This window comes from Nerophis ophidion, linkage group LG06 (assembly GCF_033978795.1).
Source record: "Nerophis ophidion isolate RoL-2023_Sa linkage group LG06, RoL_Noph_v1.0, whole genome shotgun sequence".
Lineage (NCBI taxonomy): Eukaryota > Metazoa > Chordata > Actinopteri > Syngnathiformes > Syngnathidae > Nerophis > Nerophis ophidion.
Window position 1 is genome coordinate 23,102,620 of NC_084616.1, and position 21,761 is coordinate 23,124,380.

The window sequence follows — 21,761 nt, forward strand, 5'->3', positions numbered from 1 at the left end:
ATTAAAAATCATTGCAAGACATTATCCCCTCCTCGGTTTGATTGGACATCTTGTTTTCATTTATTCATAAACATTCTCTGAATTATTCACCCACTCAGCACGGTGCTGCCTAACATCAAAGTGGGTGTGGAGGACGATTTGCACACAACTCCCCACAAAGTGTTGCAGGATGAGTTGGGATGGCATAACGAGCGTAATTACACAAAATTATTAAGTAATGCGAGACTGACCAGGAACGTGTGTATACTCAGCATCAGCTAACTCTCTGCTGTGTGTGTGTGTGTGTGTGTGTGTGTGTGTGTGTGTGTGTGTGTGTGTGTGTGTGTGTGTGTGTGTGTGTGTGTGTGTGTGTGTGTGTGTGTGTGTGTGTTGCACTAAAAGACACATTAATTATTTTAAATAAACACCATTGGTTTAAGAAGAAGCAATAAATTACCTCGCCGCAGGCTGGACACACGCATAACTAAAATAGTTACACTAAATAATTATAATAATCTAAAAATGTGTGTGTGTGCATGCATTTCTATGTATGTGACATAGATATATGTATGTGGATGTATGCATGTATTTATGTGTATTTATATACATATATGAACACATATGTATATGTATGTATATATATATATATATATATACAGTATATATGCATATACTGTATATATGTATATATATATATATATATATATATATATATATATATATATATATATATATGTATATATATATATATATATATGTATACATATATATGTATATATATATGGGGACGGTGTGGCGCAGTTGGGAGAGTGGCCGTGCGCAGACCGAGGGTCCCTGGTTCAACCCCCACCTAGTACCAACCTCGTCATGTCCGTTGTGTCCTGAGCAAGACACTTCAGCCTTGCTCCTGATGGGTGCTGGTTAGCGCTTTGCATGTCAGCTCCCTCCATCACTGTGTGAATGTATGGGTGAATGTGGAAGTAGTGTCAAAGCGCTTTGAGTACCTTGAATGTAGAAAAGCGCGATACTTCAGATTTTGACTTTTTTTTTTATCTTATTCTAAATTGTTTGATGTCAGTGGCACTTTTGAACTTCTACTGCATTAGCAATCTTGTGAGCTAGTAATCCATATATATTGATTATTTTTTTACTAATGATAGTCATTCTGCTTAATGATAGCAGTTTAGTTGTGATTAGAAGTGTTTTGATACAAGTTTCAGTTTTTTGTAGTGTCGAATTCAATGGTCATGATTATATTATTGTAATTATAACGGTCTTGAATAGATTTATGCTGTCTTTAAGTTGAAGCGTAGTAGTAATTTGTGTTTCAGCCACAATAATTCATTATTATGCGGACACGTTTGTTACTGAACACTTTTCAATTTGCTTCTACCTTTGAGACTTTGTATATGTTAGTAATATGCAACTATCCATACATCCATCCATTTTCTACCGCTTCGTCCTTTCGGGGTCGCTGGAGCTTATCTCAGCTGCATTAGAGCGGAAGGCGGTGTATACCATGGACAAGTCGACACCTCATCGCAGGGCCAACACAGATAGACAACACTCACATTCACACACTAGGGTCAATTTAGTGTTGCCAATCAACCTTTCCCCTGGTGCATGTCTTTGGAGGTGGGAGGAAGCCAGAGTACCCGGAGGGAACCCACGCAGTCTCAGGGAGAACATGCAAACTGCACACAGAAAGATCTCGAGCGAAGGATCAAAGCCAGGACCTATGTATTGTGAGGCAGACGCACTAACCCCTCTTCCACCATCCTGCCAAATATGCAACTATAATTATTTAATACTTGTTTGTAGTGACAAATGTGCTGTTTTATTGTTCAGTGATTTTTTACCTATGTCTCGCTGGTGTGCTTAGCTGTTTTGTAGCTGCTAGCTCGTAGTAGCCTACAGCCTAGCACAGGGGTAGGGAACCTATGGCTCTAGAGCCAGATGTGGCTCTTTTGATGACTGCATCTGGCTCTCGGATAAATCTGAGCTGACACCGCTTGACACAATAAGTAATGAATAATTCCACTTGTAATCACAGTGTTAAAAATAAAGTTCAAAATATAAAACATGCTCATGCTCATTTGAATCCATCCATCCTTTTTCTACCGCATTTGTTCGAGAAGTTGCATTAAGGGTAAGAAGTGATTTATTTATTATGGGTTAGTTTAGAGCTTGCCCTCCTGGGGGTTCTACAGACCACCAAGCACCGACATGAGAGCTTGTTTCAGGGTTACAATATTTTTTTAATTTTTCAATAACTCTCTAGTTGCTTTGCAGCATTTGCCTTTTTCTCTTTCGTTCTCGCTCGCGCTCTGGCTCCAGCCCCAACCCCGTCTCTCCTCCTGGCTGCTTCTTATAAACAGAGCGACAGGTGATTAGATAACAAGGCCCAGGTGGGCCGTCTACGCACCTGTCGCTGATTTCGAGGCCGGTCGTGGCAACACCCCGCTTCGCTGCAGGCCCGCAGCCCACGCCCCCTTCACAGTTAGCTTCAGAATAACAATGTTATTACAAAGAATAAGGCTCTCCATCAGAGATAGGGAGAGAAGCTCTGTCATCCGGGAGGAGCTCAGAGTAAAGGCGCTGCTCCTCCACATCGAGAGGAGCCAGATGAGGTGGCTCGGGTATCTGGTCAGGATGCCACCCGGGAGGCGTTTAAAGCACGCCCAACCGGCTGGCCTGGGAACGCCTCGGGATCATCCGGGAAGAGTTAGACGAAGTGGCTGGGGAGAGAGAAGTCTGGGTTTCCCTGTTTAGGCTGCTGCCTCCGCGACCCGACCTCGGATACGCCGAAGAAGATGGATGTATGGATGGATGGATGGAAGAGACCTATTATACTCTAGAAATGTTGGTATTACTTAAAAATGCACGTGTTTAGTTGTGTTCAGTGTTGAAAAAAATATTATATGGCTCTTACGGAAATACATTTTAAAATATTTAGATTCTTGTCTCTCTCAGCCAAAAAGTTTCCCGACCCCTGGCCTAGCATGTTTACCTTTTGTAAATGGTTTTAGTGCAATGGAAGAAATTGTGTGTTCATTGGAGGACATTTAGATGTTAACTGTCCAGCTTTGCACAAGTTAACACTCTGCAGCATTGCTTGTATCGCACATGATATCACACACAAGTAAACACTGTGCAGGACTGATTGTATCGCACATGGTATCACATACACGCCAATATCATCCCATTTTTTGCTGGTATCGTTATCGGACCAGGACACTCCAAGTTGTGATGATTGTATTTTATTGAAAAGTGCAGTGAGGCTGGGCTTGTGTTTTCTGCAGGATATTGACTGGGTGCAGACAGAGAAGCACGTCTTTGAGCAAGCCTCCACAAATCCATTTTTAGTGGGCCTCCACTCCTGTTTCCAGACAGAAAGTCGGTAAGAACTTTGAAGAAATTTCTGTCTGAAAGTGTGTGTCATTCTTGCAATGGTCAAATATAAACAATCTCTAATTTACTGCCTAAAAGGTACTGTATATTTTCTGTATATTGATCTAAAAGCTCTGAGTGAAAGGACTGAAGTCTGTTGTATATACCGAGGGTCTCCAAACTACGGCCCGGGAGACCTCGTGATTTTGATAAGGAACCTGGCCGCAGGAATTTACAATCCATTTTAAAAGTCAAGTTGTATGCTGCTACTTGGTTGCCACTTTTTGTTCAACATGAGTAATTCATGCCTATGACCAATTATCATGCTTAGAATAAAATCTAGCGCAGAATCAACTTATATGACCCAATGAAAACAACCTTCCCTAGTCAGGGTGGGCGGAAAAAATCGAACCAACAAAAATGTCAACAGACCTCGTCACACATAATACTAAGTAACACAATTTGTGGATATTATAAAAAACGTCCCGCGCCATAAAATATTTTAGAATTACATCCTCATGCAAGGTTAGCGCCTTGCATGAGGGGAAAATCTATAAACACTCTCTTTACACTTTTTAGCTGCTCGATATTTCCTATTGATTAAAAAACTTTAAGGAGGTCGCCGCGGACGTAAACAAGGCAGGAGTTGAATTTTAAATACTCTTAATACTCTATCTGTAAGATATACACATTTATATCTGTGTTACTTTACATGCAGTTGGCTTTCGGCCCCCGACCACATTTTTTTTAGCCCAATGCAGCCCCCAGGGCAAACAGTTTGGACATCCTGGTATATACAGTAGAGAAGTATGTATTTCATGCTGTAATAAGTACTTCTTAAAGATGACTTAATTTATTATTATTATTGCCTTCTTTTTCATTCTGCAGGCTCTTTCTTGTGATTGAATATGTGAATGGCGGCGACCTCATGTTTCATATGCAGCGCCAAAGAAAACTCCCTGAAGAACATGCCAGGTAAGGACATGCAGGTGTTGTGACGTCACCTCACATCGTAGAGCTTTGATAATCCTTACAGCAGTTGTGTCCAAAGTGCGGCACGGGGGCCATTTGCAGCCCGCAGCGAGTTTTTTAACAACTGCTAAAAATACTATTATTATAAAGTAAACATACAGAAAAGAGCATACATGTAAAATATAACAAGACAAAGTTGTCTTTAATAACACAGAGGTGCCATGCAGACTCTTTTTTTTAAACTGTCATTGCTTTAAAAAATAATAATGAATTATTGACCTATTTAAGGCTGCAATTATTTCACATTAAATATTACACTTTGAAATCTTTTTGGGGAAAAATATTGCATACCGTATTTCCTTGAATTGCCGCCGGGCATGTAATATGCGCCTGCCTTGAATTACTGCCGGGTCAAACTCGCTTCGCAAAATAATTAGCTCATGCTTACTATTACCGCCGGGTCAAATTCGTGACGTCACGAGTGACACTTCTCCTGTCATCATTTTCAAAATGGAGGAGGCTTATTTCAACAATTTGAAATGGCATAAAGGGAGGAAGATTAAAAGCTATTCAGTAGGATTTAAGGTCCAAGCTATTGGCTTCTGGTAGGGTCTCCCAAGACAAACAGGTCCTAGGTGAGGGACCTGACAAAGAGCAGCTCGAAGACTTCTATGGAAATCCAACAACCGAGACTCAGTATTCCCTTGCCCAGACGCGGGTCACCGGGGCGCCCCTCTTGAGCCAAGCCCGGAGTTGGGGCACGGTGGCGAGCACCTGGTCCCGAAGAGGCAACGTGGGTCCCCCCTCCAATGGGCTCACCACTCATGGGAGAGGCCATAGAGGTCAAGTGCAATGTGAGCTGGGCGGAAGCCGAAATCAGGGTACTTGGTAGTCCGATCCTCGGCTACATAAGCTAGCTCTTGGGACGTGGAATGTCACCTCGCTGGGGAGGAAGGAGCCTGAGCTAGTGCGCAAGGTGGAGAAGTTACGGCTGGATAAAGTCGGACTCACTTTGATGCACAGCAAGGGCTCTGGAACCAGTTCTATCGATAGGGGCTGAACTCTCTTCCACTCTGGCGTTGCACGCAGTGAGAAGCGACAGGCTGGAGTAGCAATTCTTGTTTCCCCCTGGCTCAAAGCCTGCACGTTGGCATTCAACCCAGTGTAAGAGAGGGTAGCTTCCCTGCGCCTTCGGGTGTGGGGACGGGTCCTGACTGTTGTTTGTGCTTACGCATCAAACAGCAGTTCAGAGTACCCACCCTTTTTGGATACACTCGAGGTTGATTCCCTTGTCCTACTGGGTGACTTCCACGCTCATGTTGGCAGCGACAGTGAAACCTGGAGAGGCGTGATTGGGAAGAATGGCCGCCCGTATCTGAATCCGAGTGGTGTTTTGTTATTGAACTTTTTTGCTCGTCACAGATTGTCCATAAAAAAACACCATGTTCAAACATAAGGGTGTCAATATGTGTACTTGGCCCTAGGACACCCTAGGCCGCAGTTCCATGATCAACTTTGTAGTTGTATCATCGCATTACCGGCCTCATGTTTTAGACCCTCGGGTGAAGAGAGGGGCGGAGCTTTCTACTGATCACCACCTGGTGGTGAGTTGGCAGCAATGGTGGGGGAGGATGTTGGATAGACCTGGCAGGCCCAAACGCATTGTGAGGGTCTGCTGGGAACGTCTAGCAGAGTTTCCTGTCAGAGAGTTTCAATTCAGACCTCCGGAAGAACTTTGAACATGTCACGAGAGAGGTGTTGGACATTGAGTTTGAGTGGACTATGTTCCGCACCTCTATTGTCGAGGCGGATGATTGGAGCTGTGGCCGCAAGGTAGTTGGTGCACGTCGTGGCGGTAATGCTAGAACCTGTCAAGATGGATGCTGTCAAGCTGAAGAAAGACTCCTATCGGATTCTTTTGGCTCATCGGACTCTGGAGGCAGCGGACAGGTACCGACAGGCCAAGCGGTGTGCGGCTTCAGCGGTCGTGGAGGCAAAAAAACTCGGACATGGGAGGACTTCGGGTAACCATGGAAAAAAACTTCCAGGCGGCTTCGAAGCGATTCTGGACCACCAGCCGCAGCCTCAGGAAGGAGAAGCAGTGCACTGTCAACACCCTGTATGGTGAGGATGGTTTTCTGCTGACCTCGACTGCGGATGTTGTGGATTGGTAAATGGAATACTTCGAAGACCTTCTTAATCCCACCATCACATCTTCCTATGAGTAAGCAGTTCCTAGGGAATCTGTGGTGGTCTCTCCTATTTCTGGGGCTGAGGTTGCTTAGGTAGTTGAAAAGCTCCTCCGTGTCAAGGCCCTGGGGGCTGGATGGGATCCGCCAGGAGTTCCTTAAAGCTCTGGATGCTGTGGGGCTGTATTGGTTGACAAGACTCTGCAACATCACGTGGACATCCGGGACGGTACCTCTGGATTGGCAGACCAGGGTGGTGGTTCCTCTCTTTAAGAAGGGGATCCGGAGGGTGTGTTCCAATTATTGTGGGATCACACTACCCAACTTTCCCAGTAAGATCTATTCAGGTGTACTGGAGAGGAGGCTATGCCGGATAGTTGAACCTCAGAACAGTGTGGTTTTAGTCCTGGTCGTACAACTGTGGACCCCTCTATACACTCGGCAGGGTCCTGGAGAGTGCATGGGAGTTTGCCCAACCAGTTTACATGTGCTTTGTGTACTTGTAGAAGGCATTCGACCGTGTTCCTTGGTTAGTCCTGTGGGGAGCGCTCAGAGAGTATGGGGTATCGGACTGTCTGATTGTGGCGGTCTGCTCCCTGTACGATCAGTGTCAGAGCTTGGTCCACATTGTCGGCAGTAAGTCGGACACGTTTCCAGTGAGGGTTTTACTCCGCCAGGGCTGCCCTTTGTCCCTGATTCTGTCCATAACTTTTGTGGGCAGAATTTCTAGGCGCAGTCATGGCGTTGAGGGGATCCGGTTTGGTGGTCTCTGCTTTTTGCTGATGATGAGGTCCTGATGGCTTCATCTGGCCAGGATCTTCAGCTCTCACTGAATCGGTTATCAGCCAAGTGTGAAGCGTTTGGGGTGAGAATCAGCACCTCTAAGTCCGAATCCATGGTTTTCGCCCAGAAAACGGTGGAGTGCCATCTCCGGGTTGGGGAGGAGACCCTGCCCCATGTGGAGGAGTTCAAGTACCTTGGAGCCTTGTTCACAAGTGAGGGAAGAGTGGATCGTGAGATCGACAGGCGGATCGGTGCGGCATCTTCAGTAATGCGGACACTGGTGCCCGCATTACCATTTTGGTGAAAGAGGAGCTTAGCCGGAAGGCAAAGCTCTCAATTTACCGGTCGATCTACATTTCCATCCTTACCTATGATCATGAGCTTTGGGTTATGACCAAAAGGACAAGATCACAGGTACAAGCGGCCAAAATGAGTTTCCTCCGTCGGGTAGCGGGGCTCTCCCTTAGAGATAGGGTGAGAAGCTCTGTCATCCGGAAGTAGCTAAAAGTAAAGCCGCTGCTACTTTACATCGATAAGAGCCGGATGAGGTCGGTTGTGGTTTCTGGTCAGGATGCCACCCGAACTCCTCCCTAGGGAGGTGTTTAGGGCATATTTTCTGTATTTGACCTTCAAAAAAAGGTTTTCTTTAACAAATCAAGCATAAAAGTTACAAAAATGAAATACAACTTTATATTGACAGATAGATCGTACATTGATTTAAAGATTTAATATTTTTATGACTGACAGCACTTTGGGTCCCCGGGACCAGACATGAGTAGAGCACTCAAGATGGAAACATATAAATATATATATATATATATATATATATATATATATATATATATATATATATATATATATATATATATATATATATATATATATATATATATGGGGGGGGGGGGCGGCGTGGTGCAGTGTGAGAGTGGCGAGGGCCCCTGGTTCAATCCCCACCTAGTACCAACCTCGTCACGTCCGTTGTGTCCTGAGCAAGACACTTCATCTTTGCTCCTGATGGGTGCTGGTTAGCGCCTTGCATGGCAGCTCCCTCCATCAGTGTGTGAATGTGTGTGTGAATGGGTAAATGTGGAAGGAGTGTCAAAGCGCTTTGAGTAGAATGAAGGTAGAAAAGCGCTATACAAGTACAACCCATTTATCATTTATATATATATATATATATATATATATATATATATATATATATATATATATATATATATATATGTAATGTATTTGTTTTGAAAATGAAAAATGCCAAAATGGCCCCTGCATGCTTTAGAGTGTCAGTGTGTGACCCGCAGTGGAGAAAGTGTGGACCCCCACAGTCAATTGTATGATGTGTAAGTGTTGCTGGTGTAAGATAAATGTTTGCTATCAGGACTTTGTGACGTGTGAAGGTCAGGATCTCACCTTTTGTACGTTCTTGTGAAAGAGGAAAAACATCACATTTTATTGCTTTTCCTTGAAAAAAGCACTTGTGTCAAAATCCAAGGACTTCATTTATGGGAAGACCACCCAAAGCTTTTCATTTTGATTCCAATCCAGCAGACTTTAGTTTTTTGTCTTGTGATCTTTTCAAAGTACAATATACTTTTCATAATGAACTTAACTTATATCTGAGTATCTGATGATGAAGAAACACATTTACACTATTTACTGTTATTACACATACAGCTAGCACTTGTCAGGAACTCACACATACACACTAACATACACGCACACACACACACACACACAAAGACAATACCTATTTTGCACTCTACAGTATTGGTCGATACCCATACTAATTAGATACGTTATCAGCAGGAATCATACCTCCTCAGTGGCCTAGTGGTTAGAGTGTCCGCCCTGAGATCGGTAGGTTGTGAGTTCAAACCCCAGCCGAGTCATACCAAAGACTATAAAAATGGGACCCATTGACTCCCTGCTTGACACTCAGCATCAAGGGTTGGAATTAGGGGTTAAATCACCATAAATGATTCCCGGGCGCGGCACCGCTGCTGCCCACTGCTCCCCTCACTTCCCAGGGGGTGATCAAGGGGATGGGTCAAATGCAGAGGACAAATTTCACCACACCTAATTTGAGCGAGGATGAAAGATTCGTGTTTGAGGATATTGATAGCGACGGACTAGAAAAAAAAAAAAAAAAAACGCGATTGCAATCGCGTTGCATTGAGACAGATTCATATGTTATTAGAGACATTTACTAGGATAATTCTGGGAAATCCCTTATCTTTCTATTGTGTTGCTAGTGTTTTAGTGAGTTTAACTGTACCTGATAGTCGGAGGTGTACGTCCACTGTTGACGCGCAGTGTCTTGGGGAAGTCGACGGCAGCTGTACGGACGACACAAGCTCAGCTGATATCCGGTAAAAGGCGACTTTTTAACCACAATTTTCTCACCAAAACCTGCTGGTTGACATGTAGTCGGGATCCATGTCCGCTGTGATCCATACTAAAGTTTCACCTCCGTGAATTTTAAACAAGGAATCAACGTGTGTTTGTGTGGCTAAAGGCTAATGCTTCCCAACTCCGTCTTTCTACTTTGACTTCTCCAATATTAATGAACAAATTGCAAAAGATTCAGCAACACAGATGACCAAAATACTGGTTAATTATGCCGTTAAAGCAGACGACTTTTAGCTGTGTGTTTGTGCAGCGCTCATATTTATAACAGCCCATGACGTCACGCGTACACGTCATCATTACGTGACGTTTTCAAGAAAAAAGTCTCTGGAAATTTAAAATTGCAATTTAGTAAACTAAAAAGGCCGTATTGGCATGTGTTGCAATGTTAATATTTCATCATTGATATATAAACTATCAGACTGCATGGTGGGTAATAGTGGGTTTCAGTAGGCCTTTAAACAGAGAACAATGGTAGATATGAAACCACTAACCTATTTATTCATAACTGTCTGGAATGGACTTATGATTTCTTTAAGTTGAAGTGGAGTCGTAAATGTTTTTTTTTTTGGTGACACTGAAATGCACAAAGTTAAACTGATGACACAGTAAGTTGAATGATGCGGAAACTTTTGTTACTGGATACTTTCTAATACTGCCTTGGAGACTTCGTATGTGCATTTGATATGGAACTATAATTATTTGATACTTGTTTACATTTACAAATGTCACCTTTTATGGTTCAGTGAGTGGTATCTATGTCTAGCTTGTTTGCTATTGTGTGCTTATCTGTTGGGTAGCTGCTCACTCTTAGTAGCCTATAGCCCATCATGTAAATGACTTGACTAAAATAGAAGAAATTGTGTGAGGACACATAGATAATTTGCTCTCAAAATTTGCACAAGTAAACACTCTGCGGGACTGCTTGTATCGCAAATGATATCACACACAATTAAACACTCTGCAGGACTGCTGGTATCGCACATGAAATCAGACACTAAACAATCTGCATGCCTGCTTGTATCGCACACCATTAAACATGCTGCAGGAGTGCTCCTATTGCACATGATATCGCACACAAGCAAACACGCTGCATCACTACTTGTATCGCACATGATATCGCACACAATTAAACACTATGTATGACTGCTTGTATCACACAAGTAAACATGCAGCAGGACTGCATGTATCACAGATTATATTGCACACAAACAAACACACTGCGGGACTGCTAGTATCGCAGATGATATCACACACAATTAAACATTCTGCATGACTGATTGTATCGCACACAAGTAAAAAGGCTGCAGGACTGCTTGTATCGCAATCAATCAATGTTTATTTATATAGCACTAAATCACAAGTGTCTCAAAAGGCTGCACAAGCCACAACGGCATCCTCGGTTCAGAGCCCACATAAGGGCAAGGAAAAACTCACAACCCAGTGGGACGTCGATGTGAATGACAATGAAACGTTGGAGAGGGCCGCACATGTTGGTGACCCAAAACCCCCCCCTTAAAGGGAAACCAGATCCAATGGACGTTGAGTGAGTCTAGCATAACATTGTGAAAGTCCAGTCCATAGTGGATCTAACATAATGGAGAGAGTCCAGTCCATATCGCACACAAGCAAACACTCTGCATGACTTCTTATATCGCACGTTATATTGCACACAAGCAAACACTCTGCATGACTGCTTATATCACAAATGATATCGCACACAAGCAAACATTCTGCATGACTGCTTGTATCACACATGATATCACACACGAGTAAACACGCTGCAGAGCTGCTTGTATCGCACATTTTACATCCAAGTTGACATAAAGTTTTAATTTTTTGGTTTGATGCCCTTTTTAAAACAAAACAAACAAACTTCTTTTCATATGGCAAAAACACAAATCATGCAACATGTTTCCCAAAACATATTCCTAAGTGGAATATTTAATGTGAAGTTATTAAAACATTAAACAGTTTTTAAATCACTTCCTGGATGGCAGCTTTGTGTTATTATTGTCAATATTGCAGCATGTTCTCCTTACATTTCAGTTGTTTGCGCTTTTATTCTACTTTGTAATATTATTTAAAAAATGGCCGCCCTTTGGACAACCCAGAGCTAAAGGCCAAGCTCTCTGTGAGTTTATTTCGTCTAAACAAAGTGAAGAATGCTGTTGACGAGATCGCAGCATCAACTTGTGTGGGAGTTAGTTGTGGCCCCCGGACACCCCCGTTTCATGGATTTGCAACAATTTGAATATGCTTGATATCGGTCTTGAGCGCTTTCCTGGACCAAGTAGAAAAACGGTAATGAGCCCCGTTACGCACCCTGTCTTGCTGCTTGTGGGGCACTCCAAGTGCGCCCTTGATAAATGGCAGATCAAAGGCTGGGTAATTTAGCGCGGCACTGTCGGGCCCCTATCGGACCCTGCAATCTGCATTCTGCAGACACTGGCTGTGCGTATGCAAAGCAGCACGCTAATAACTCATAATAAGTGTACATATTCATGAGCGCCCTGCTGCATTCCCCCACGCCATGGGGGAGGCGGCCTGTGGGCGATGGATGCTGCCTCCGAGAGCTCGCCGCTTCTCTCCGTCTGGATGCCGCCACTGAAACGAGCGTGCACAATCCCGCCTGTCACAGTCTAATTGTGGGGGAGCGACGTGGGATTTACTGTCTTTTACTCAACCCTGGATTTGTAGCAGACAGAAAGAACCCACGTCACTCCTCATGGCCGCTTATCTCTTGGTGACAGAGCACACCCACACGTAAAAGCAGCGTGCTGTTGACTCCTGAATGCAACACTTTGTTCATCAGTGCCAGCACCTGCTGCGTCAAAGGAAGTAGTTCATGATACACTATATTAAAGTATCAACTACAACATTTTGATGGGTCTTGCTATCCGTAACTGTAAATCTCAATGGAAGCTAAAAAGCTAGCATAAAACCACACTGGAACCAACTTAAATGTTTGAATAAAATGTTATTATGCTAACATTTGCATGCAAATATCGGATGAGGTAGCATAGTTCTAAGATGGTGAAAAGTATAAAAAACCATGACTTTCTTAGGTTTAAAATTAATGATATTAGTAAAAATTGTAGCATAAAACATTTGCATGCTAATATTGAAGGAGTTAGTATACTTGTATTATGGTCCCAAGTATCAAAAAACATGATTTTTAGGTTTAAAAGATCGAATGTAGCTAAAAGGCTAGCATAAAACGTTAGCATGCTAATGTACAATAAGTTAACATACTAGTATGATGGGGCCAAATAACAAAATCCATGATTTTTAGGTTTAACACAAAATTAGCTAAAATGTTTTCATAGAATGTTATTATGCTAATGGTAGCATGCTAATATTGAAGAAGTTGGCATACTGTTATGATGGTTTTAACTATCAAAAAACATGTTTTTTAGGTTTAAAAGATCCAATGAAGCTAAAAGGCTAGCATAAAACGTCCATCCATCCATCCATCCATCCATCTTCTTCCGCTTATATGAGGTCGGGTCGCGGGGGCAGCAGCCTAAGCAGGGAAGCCCAGACTTCCCTCTCCCCAGCCACTTCGTGTAGCTCTTCCCGGGGGATCCCGAGGCGTTCCCAGGCCAGCCGGGAGACATAGTCTTCTCAACGTGTCCTGGGTCTTCCCCGTGGCCTCCTACCGGTTGGACGGGCCTTAAACACCTCCCTAGGGAGGCGATCGGGTGGCATCCTGACCAGATGCTCGAACCACCTCACCTGGCTCCTCTCGATGTGGAGGAGCAGCGGCTTTACTTTGAGTTCCTCCCGGATGACAGAGCTTCTCACTCTATCTCTAAGGGAGAGCCCCTCCACACGGTGGAGGAAACTCATTTCGGCCGCTTGTACCCATGATCTTGTCCTTTCGGTCATGACCCAAAGCTCATGACAATAGGTGAGGATGGGAACGTAAATCGACCGGTAAATTTAGAGCTTTGCCTTCCGGCTCAGCTCCTTCTTCACCACAACAGATCGGTACAACGTCCGCATTACTAAAGACGCCGCACCGATCCGCCTAAAACGTTAGCATGCTAATATAGCAGAAGTTAGCATACTTGTATGATGGCGCCAATTACTAAAATCAATAATTTTTAGGTTTAACACAAAGTTAGCTCAAATGTTGTCATAGAATGTTACTATGCTAACGGTAGCATACTAATATTGAAGAAGTTAGCATAATGTTATGACGGTTCAAACCATCAAAAACCATGTTTTTTAGGTTTAAAAGATCCAATTTAGCTCAATAGCTAGTATTAAATGTTAGCATGTTAACATCAGCATGCTAATATAGAAGTAGTTAGCATACTTGTATGAATGCGCCAATTACAAAAATCCAGGATTTTTAGATTTAAAAATAAAATTTGCTTAAATGTTTGTATAAAAGGTTATTTTGTTAATGTTAGCAAGATAATGTAGGATGAGTTAGCGTAATTCTAAGATGGCAAAAAGTGCCAAAAACCATGTTTTGGGGGGGGGGGGGGGGATTTAAATTAAAAAAATTTGTTAAAATGCTAGCATAAAACACGTGCATGCTAATATTGAAGGAGTTAGCATACTTGTATGATGGTCTGATGTCTCAAAAAAAACCATGGTTTTTTTAGGTTTAAAGGATCCAATTTAGCTAAAAGGCTAACATAAGTTGTTAGCCTGCTAACATTAGCATGCTAACATAGAAGAGGTCAGCATACTTGTATGATGGCGCCAATTACCAAAATCCATGATTTTAATTTTTTTAATTTTAATTGAGTGATTGAAACTTTTATTAGTGGATTGCACAGTACAGTACATATTACTTACAATTGACCACACCCGAATACGTTTTTCAATTTGTTTAAGTCGGGGTCCACAATAATATATTCACTGTTGTTTTATGGTAGGTTTAAATATAAAATTAGCTGAAATGTGTGTATAAACGGTTAGTTTGTTAATGTTAGTATGCTAAAATAGGACGAGTTATCATAATTCCAAGATGGCAAAAAGTGCTAAAAAACATTATTTTTTGTTTTAAATGAACAAAATTATTTAAAATGCTAGCATAAGACGTTTGCGTGCTAATATTGAAGAAATTAGCATACTTGTACGATGGTGCCAAGTATCAAAAATCATGGTTTTTAGGTTTAAAAGATCCAATTTCGTTAAAAGGTTCGTATAAAACATTAGCATGCTCATATAGAAGACATTAAGATATTAGTATAATGGCGCTTAGTATCAAAAAACATGTTTTTTAGGGTTTAAACAATGAAAATTAGCGAAGAAGCTAACATTAAATGTTAGCATGCTAAAATAAGAGAAGTGAACACATTTTTAAAGGTGGTTCCAAGTATCAAAATCCATGTTTTTTAGGTTTAAACATGTACAAGTAGCTAAAATGTTTGCATGAAATATTATGCTAACATAAAATGAGTTAGCATAGTTCTATTTTAAATTTTTTTTATTTTTTATAAGTTAGCTTAGTTCTAAGATGGTGGCAAGTATAAACAATTTTTTTTTCAAGGTTTAAATGAACAACATTTTGCAAAACTGCTAGCATAAAATGTACGCATGTTAACATTAGCATGTTAATAAATAAGTTAGCATATTTATATGATGGCGCCAAGTATCAAAAGCTGTGATTTTTAGCTTTAAAATGCTCGCATAAAACTTAAGCATGCTAACATAGGAAAAGTGAACTTAAGATGGTGGTTTTATGATGGTGCCAAGTACATAAAGTATATTTTCTTCTATTTGTGGCCACTGTAACAATAAACACAGTTTGAACAGTAACACCGTGTTTGAATATTTAATAAATGATTCTTCTGTATACCACTAGATGGAGCCCACGTACCATACATAGCAAGGTCTAAACAGAGGGCCGCACTCTAAAAAATCAAAGCATGCGAGGCCATTTTGATATTTTTCAGTCATAAAAATGTTTATAAAAAAGTCATGTTTATAAGTTTTTTTATTCAATGCTTAAATCTCTACATCACCTTCAGGTCTATCTGTTGATACTAAGTGTGTGGGGGGGAGAGAGGGGTATGTTTTTTTTTGCCAATTTTGTCCAAACCTTGTTTTTTGTGGTTAAAACACAAAATTTGCAATAACATTTTTCAAATAAGTCATACATTTTTTTTTTACTTTCAACACTTAAGTTTCGAGAACAGGGGTTCCCCAAACTCTTTGACCCAGGGCCACATTGGGTTAAAAAAATGGGCTATGTATATATATATATATATATATATATATATATATAAAATATACATCCATCCATTTTCTACCGCGTATACCCTTTAGGGTTGCGGGGGCGCTGGTGCTTATCTCAGCTACAATCGGACAGAAGGCGGGGTACACCCTGGACAAGTCGCCATCTCATCGCAGGGTCAACACAGATAGACAGACAACATTCACACTCACATTCACACACTAGGGCCAATTTAGTGTCGCCAATCAACCTATCCTCAGGTGCATGTTTTTGGAACTGGGAGGAAGCCTGAGTACCCAGAGGGAACCCACACATTCACGGGGAGTACATGCAAACTCCACACAGAAAGATCCAGATCCTGGGATTGAACCCAAGACTACTATTGTGAGGCAGATGCACTAACCCCTCTCCCACCGTGAAGCCCTATATATATATTTAAATAGGTAAGATGCTTTTGACTTTTCACCATTGTTTTCCCCTCGTGTACCAATTGACTGAAAGAGCGTGCACGTGATGACATCACGTTATCGACAGGAAAATGTATTTTTAGACAATACGATTAGCCTGAACAGCTAGGAGACCCTGAGAGTAACAAGCGGTAAAAAATGGATGGTTAGAAAGGACTGATTAAAAAAATTATGATAAAAGAAATACAAATTTTACTCGGGACTACCCGCCAGATTTTGGATGCTGGCGGGCCGTATCTGGCCCACGGGCCGTGTCTGGCCCACGGGCCGTAGTTTGGCAACCCCTCGATTATGCATTTCTTTCGATTATACATTTTTATCTCTCGGTTATACATTTTTGTAATTTTGTTCATGTCTGCTTGTTTTTTTAAGCATTTTTTGTAAACGAAAAGTTATTTTTTTATATTGCAAAGACACAAAATATGCAATATTTTCCCCCCAAAATAACCGGAAGAATAATTTCTGATGTGAAGTAATCGCTGAATAATTCATAACATTGATTGGAGCCATGACAGTTTAAAAAAACAAAAACTTTGTGTTATTAAAATCCATCCATCCATCCATCCATCATCTTCCGCTTATCCGAGGTCGGGTCGCGGGGGCAACAGCCTAAGCAGGGAAACCCAGACTTCCCTCTCCCCAGCCACTTCGTCTAGCTCTTCCCGGGGGATCCCGAGGCGTTCCCAGGCCAGCCGGGAGACATAGTCTTCCCAACGTGTCCTGGGTCTTCCCCGTGGCCTCCTACCGGTTGGACGTGCCCTAAACACCTCCCTAGGGAGGCGTTCGGGTGGCATCCTGACCAGATGCCCGGCCCACCTCATCTGGCTCCTCTCGATGTGAAGGAGCAGCGGCTTTACTTTGAGTTCCTCCCGGATGGCAGAGCCTCTCACCCTATCTCTAAGGGAGAGCCCCGCCACACGGCGGAGGAAACTCATTTTGGCCGCTTGTACCCGTGATCTTATCCTTTCGGTCATGACCCAAAGCTCATGACCATAGGTGAGGATGGGAACGTAGATCAACCGGTAAATTGAGAGCTTTGCCTTCCGGCTCAGCTCCTTCTTCACCACAACGGATGGGTACAACGTCCGCATTACTGAAGACGCCGCACCGATCCGCCTGTCGATCTCACGATCCACTCTTCCCTCACTCGTGAACAAGACTCCTAGGTACTTGAACTCCTCCACTTGGGGCAGGGTCTCCTCCCCAACCCGGAGATGGCATTCCACCCTTTTCCGGGCGAAAACCATGGACTCGGACTTGGAGGTGCTGATTCTCATTCCGGTCGCATCACACTCAGCTGCAAACCGATCCAGCGAGAGCTGAAGATTCCGGTCAGATGAAGCCATCAGGACCACATCATCTGCAAAAAGCAAAGACCTAATCCTGTGGTTACCAAACCGGAACCCCTCAACGCCTTGACTGCGCCTAGAAATTCTGTCCATAAAAGTTATGAACAGAATCGGTGACAAAGGACAGACTTGGCGGAGTCCAACCCTCACTGGAAATGTGTCCGACTTACTGCCGTCAATGCGGACCAAGCTCTGGCACTGATCGTACAGGGAGCGGACCGCCACAATAAGACAGTCCGATACCCCATACTCTCTGAGCACTCCCCACAGGACTTCCCGAGGGACACGGTCGAATGCCTTCTCCAAGTCCACAAAGCACATGTAGACTGGTTGGGCAAACTCCCATGCACCCTCAAAAACCCTGCCGAGAGTATAAAGCTGGTCCACAGTTCCACGACCAGGACGAATACCACACTGTTCCTCCTGAATCCGAGGTTCGACTATCCGGCGTAGCCTCCTCTCCAGTACACCTGAATAAACCCCCCCCCCCCCCACCACCACCCACCTCCCCCCCCGTATACACTATTTTCATGAGGAATAATAGCTCCTAAAAAGTGTCTTTTTTTGTTTCATGACAGATTTTATGCTGCTGAAATCTGCCTGGCTCTCAACTTCCTGCACGAGAAGGGCATCATCTACAGAGACCTGAAGTTGGACAATGTCCTCCTGGACCAGCAAGGACACATCAAGCTCACAGACTATGGCATGTGTAAGGTGAGGAGCATGGCACTGCAGACTAATTGGCTAATTGCACTTATTGTATTGTCCAGGCTATAAAGTGTACCATTTTTTAAGCCACACTCACCACATTTTAGAAGGAAAATATTTGTACATATTAGCCACACCGGATGTTTATTAACATACAGTGGGGCAAAAAAGTATTTAGTCAGCCACCGATTGTGCAAGTTCTCCCACTTAAAATGATGACAGAGGCGTGTAATTTTCATCATAGGTACACTTCAACTGTGAGGGACAGAATGTGAAAAAAAAATCCATGAATTCACATTGTAGGAATTTTACATAATTTATTTGTAAATTATGGTGGAAAATAAGTATTTGGTCAACCATTCAAAGCTCTCACTGTTGGAACGAGGTTTTGGCTCAAAATCTCACGATACATGCCTCATTCATTCTTTCCTTAACACGGATCAATCGTGCTGTCCCCTTAGCAGAAAAGCAGCCCCAAAGCATGATGTTTCCACTCCCATGCTTCACAGTAGGTATGGTGTTCTTGGGATGCAACTCAGTATTCTTCTTCCTCCTAACAGGACAAATTGAATTTATACCAAAAGTTCTATTTTGGTTTCATCTGACCACATGGCATTCTCCCAATCCTCTGCTGTATCATCCATGTGCTCTCTGGCAAACTTCAGACGGGCCTGTACATGCACTGGCTTAAGCAGGGGGACACGTCTGGCACTGCTGGATTTGATTCCCTGTCGGCGTAGTGTGTTACTGATGGCAACCTTTGTTACTTTGGTACCAGCTCTCTGCAGGTCATTCACCAGGTCCCCCCGTGTGGTTCTGGGATTTTTGCTCACCGTTCTCATGATCATTTTGACCCCACGAGATGAGATCTTGCGTGGAGCCCCAGATCGAGGGAGATAATCAGGGGCCTTGTATGTCTTCCATTTTCTGATAATTGCTCCCACAGTTGATTTTTTTCACACCAAGCTGCTTGCCTATTGTAGATTCACTCTTCCCAGTCTGGTGCAGGTCTACAATTCTTTTCCCGATGTCCTTCGACAGCTATTTGGTCTTAGCCATGGTGGAGTTTGGAGTCTGACTGTTTGAGGCTGTGGACAGGTGTCTTTTATACAGATGACGAGTTCAAACAAGTGCTATTAATACAGGTAACGAGTGGAGGACAGAAGAGCTTCTTAAAGAAGAAGTTACAGGTTTGTGAGAGCCAGAGATCTTCCTTGTTTGAAGTGACCAAATACTTATTTTCCACCATAATTTACAAATAAATTATTTAAAATTCCTACAATGTGAATTCCTGGATTTTTTTTCACATTCTGTCTCTCACAGTTGAAGTGTACCTATGATAAAAATTACAGACCTCTGTCATCATTTTAAGTGGGAGAACTTGCACAATCGGTGGCTGACTGAGTACTTTTTTGCCCCACTGTACGTTAATTGTTTTGTCCGTCAAAAATTGAATACATTTACTGTATTTTCCGGACAATAGAGTGCACCGGTATATAAGCCACAACCACTAGTGTTCAGGGAAAAAAAAACATAGTTTCCGTTTATAAACCGCACCCACTAGAGTTCAGGGGAAAAATATATAAGCCGCACCGGACTATAAGCCGCAGATATACACATTGTGAAAAGAGTTATCTACATGGAAATATTTTGTGAATGTTTCTGTTTATTTTAGTGTTTATTTCAAAATGTTGCCTGTAACATGGCAGTAAAACAGCTGAACCAACAAAACAGAAGTCATCATCATGGACCCACTCGCTGCGCAAGCTAGCTCGCCAATCATAAACAGATTCAATAACTCCATCAATCCATCCATTTTGTACTTCTTGTCCCTTTCGAGGTCGCGGTGGATGCTGGAGCCTATCTCAGCTGCATTTTCCATCCATCCATCCATTTTCTACCGCTTATTCCCTTTTTTGGGGTCGCGGGGGGCGCTGGCGCCTATCTCAGCTACAATCGGGCGGAAGGCGGGGTACACCCTGGACAAGTCGCCACCTCATCGCAGGGCCAGCTGCATTTTCATTTTGGTGAATTTACAAAAATGGAACGATACAAAAAGAATGCCATTGTAAGTTAATAGAATAGAAGAATAGAATAGAATGGACTTTATTGTCATTATATTTGCATATAACAAGATTAAGGACTCCAATTTAAGGTGCGGTAGTGGGAACAAATATGGGGTAAAAATAAATAAAATGAGGTAATAAAGGAAAAACTAACAATTAAAATAAACAGACTACTATCCAATAAAAATAATAAGCAATCCTGTACAATATACAAAACACTATAGAAATACAAAATACAGTACAATATACTGAACAATACAAGAGTACCGAAGTAATAAATAACAATCAGTGTCATAAATAACAATCAGTGTCGGACGTATAGCACTCGAAGGTAGTATTGCACAGTAGGGTATTAGGATAGGATATTGTATAGGGGTGAATTATTATTATTATATGTTAGAGTTCAACATGGTGACAGCTCTGGGAAAGAAACTGTCTCTGAGCCTGTTTGTTCTGGCTCTGATGCACCTGTAGTGCCTGCTCGATGATAGCAGGTCGAACAGGTGGAAGCCAGGGTGTGTGCTGTATTTGGTGATGCTTTTTGGCCACAGAAACGTGTTAGCATATAGGCTAATGATAACAACACTTATGTGGCTCCCTTAACAATTTAATTGAATAGTCGTGGCATGAGTATATTCCTGCTGGTTAATAATAAATAAGTTAGTGTTTTCATATCTACCATTGTTCTCTGTTTGACTCATTTCACTTGATCAAACCTTTTCTAACATTCCACATTAATAAATACTACAAGTGCCGTATTTTCTGCACTATTTTCTGAGGTTTCTAAGTCACATCAGTTAAATAAAGGGGACAATTTTTTTTTTCATATATTAGCCACAACGGAATTTAAGGCGCAGATATAAACCTTGTGAAATTTGTTATTTACGTAGAAATTATCTATAGATGTTGATTTACATACCTTAATTGTGTCCAAACGGTGTCTGTAACGCAGCAGTAAAACGGCTGATCGAACAAAACAGAAGTCATCGTCATGGACCCACTAACAAGCTAGCTCGCTAATCAGCTAAACAGACTCAATAACTCCACGGTGACGTTTTGGTGAATTTAAAAAACTGAAACAGTACAAAAAGAATGCCATTGTAAGTTGATAATACTAACACAGAAACATGTTAGCATATTTGCTAAAGCTAACGACGCTAGCTTCATTACATTACGCTAGCGTTTACAAATATGCATGAAAACACTCCTAAAGACATGACAGAACTAATTTTTTTAGTTATATTGTGAAACAT

General features: G+C 42.3%; 1 protein-coding gene across 1 annotated transcript in view; it reads left to right on the plus strand.

Annotated features, from left to right (window-relative positions):
• prkcz (protein kinase C, zeta) overlaps window positions 1-21,761 on the plus strand; it is a 208,396-nt gene that overhangs the window by 129,132 nt on the left and 57,503 nt on the right. The window contains 3 exon segments of the mRNA XM_061903119.1: window positions 3,282-3,379; window positions 4,258-4,344; window positions 18,313-18,448. Of these exon segments, the coding sequence (XP_061759103.1) occupies window positions 3,282-3,379; window positions 4,258-4,344; window positions 18,313-18,448 (321 nt within the window).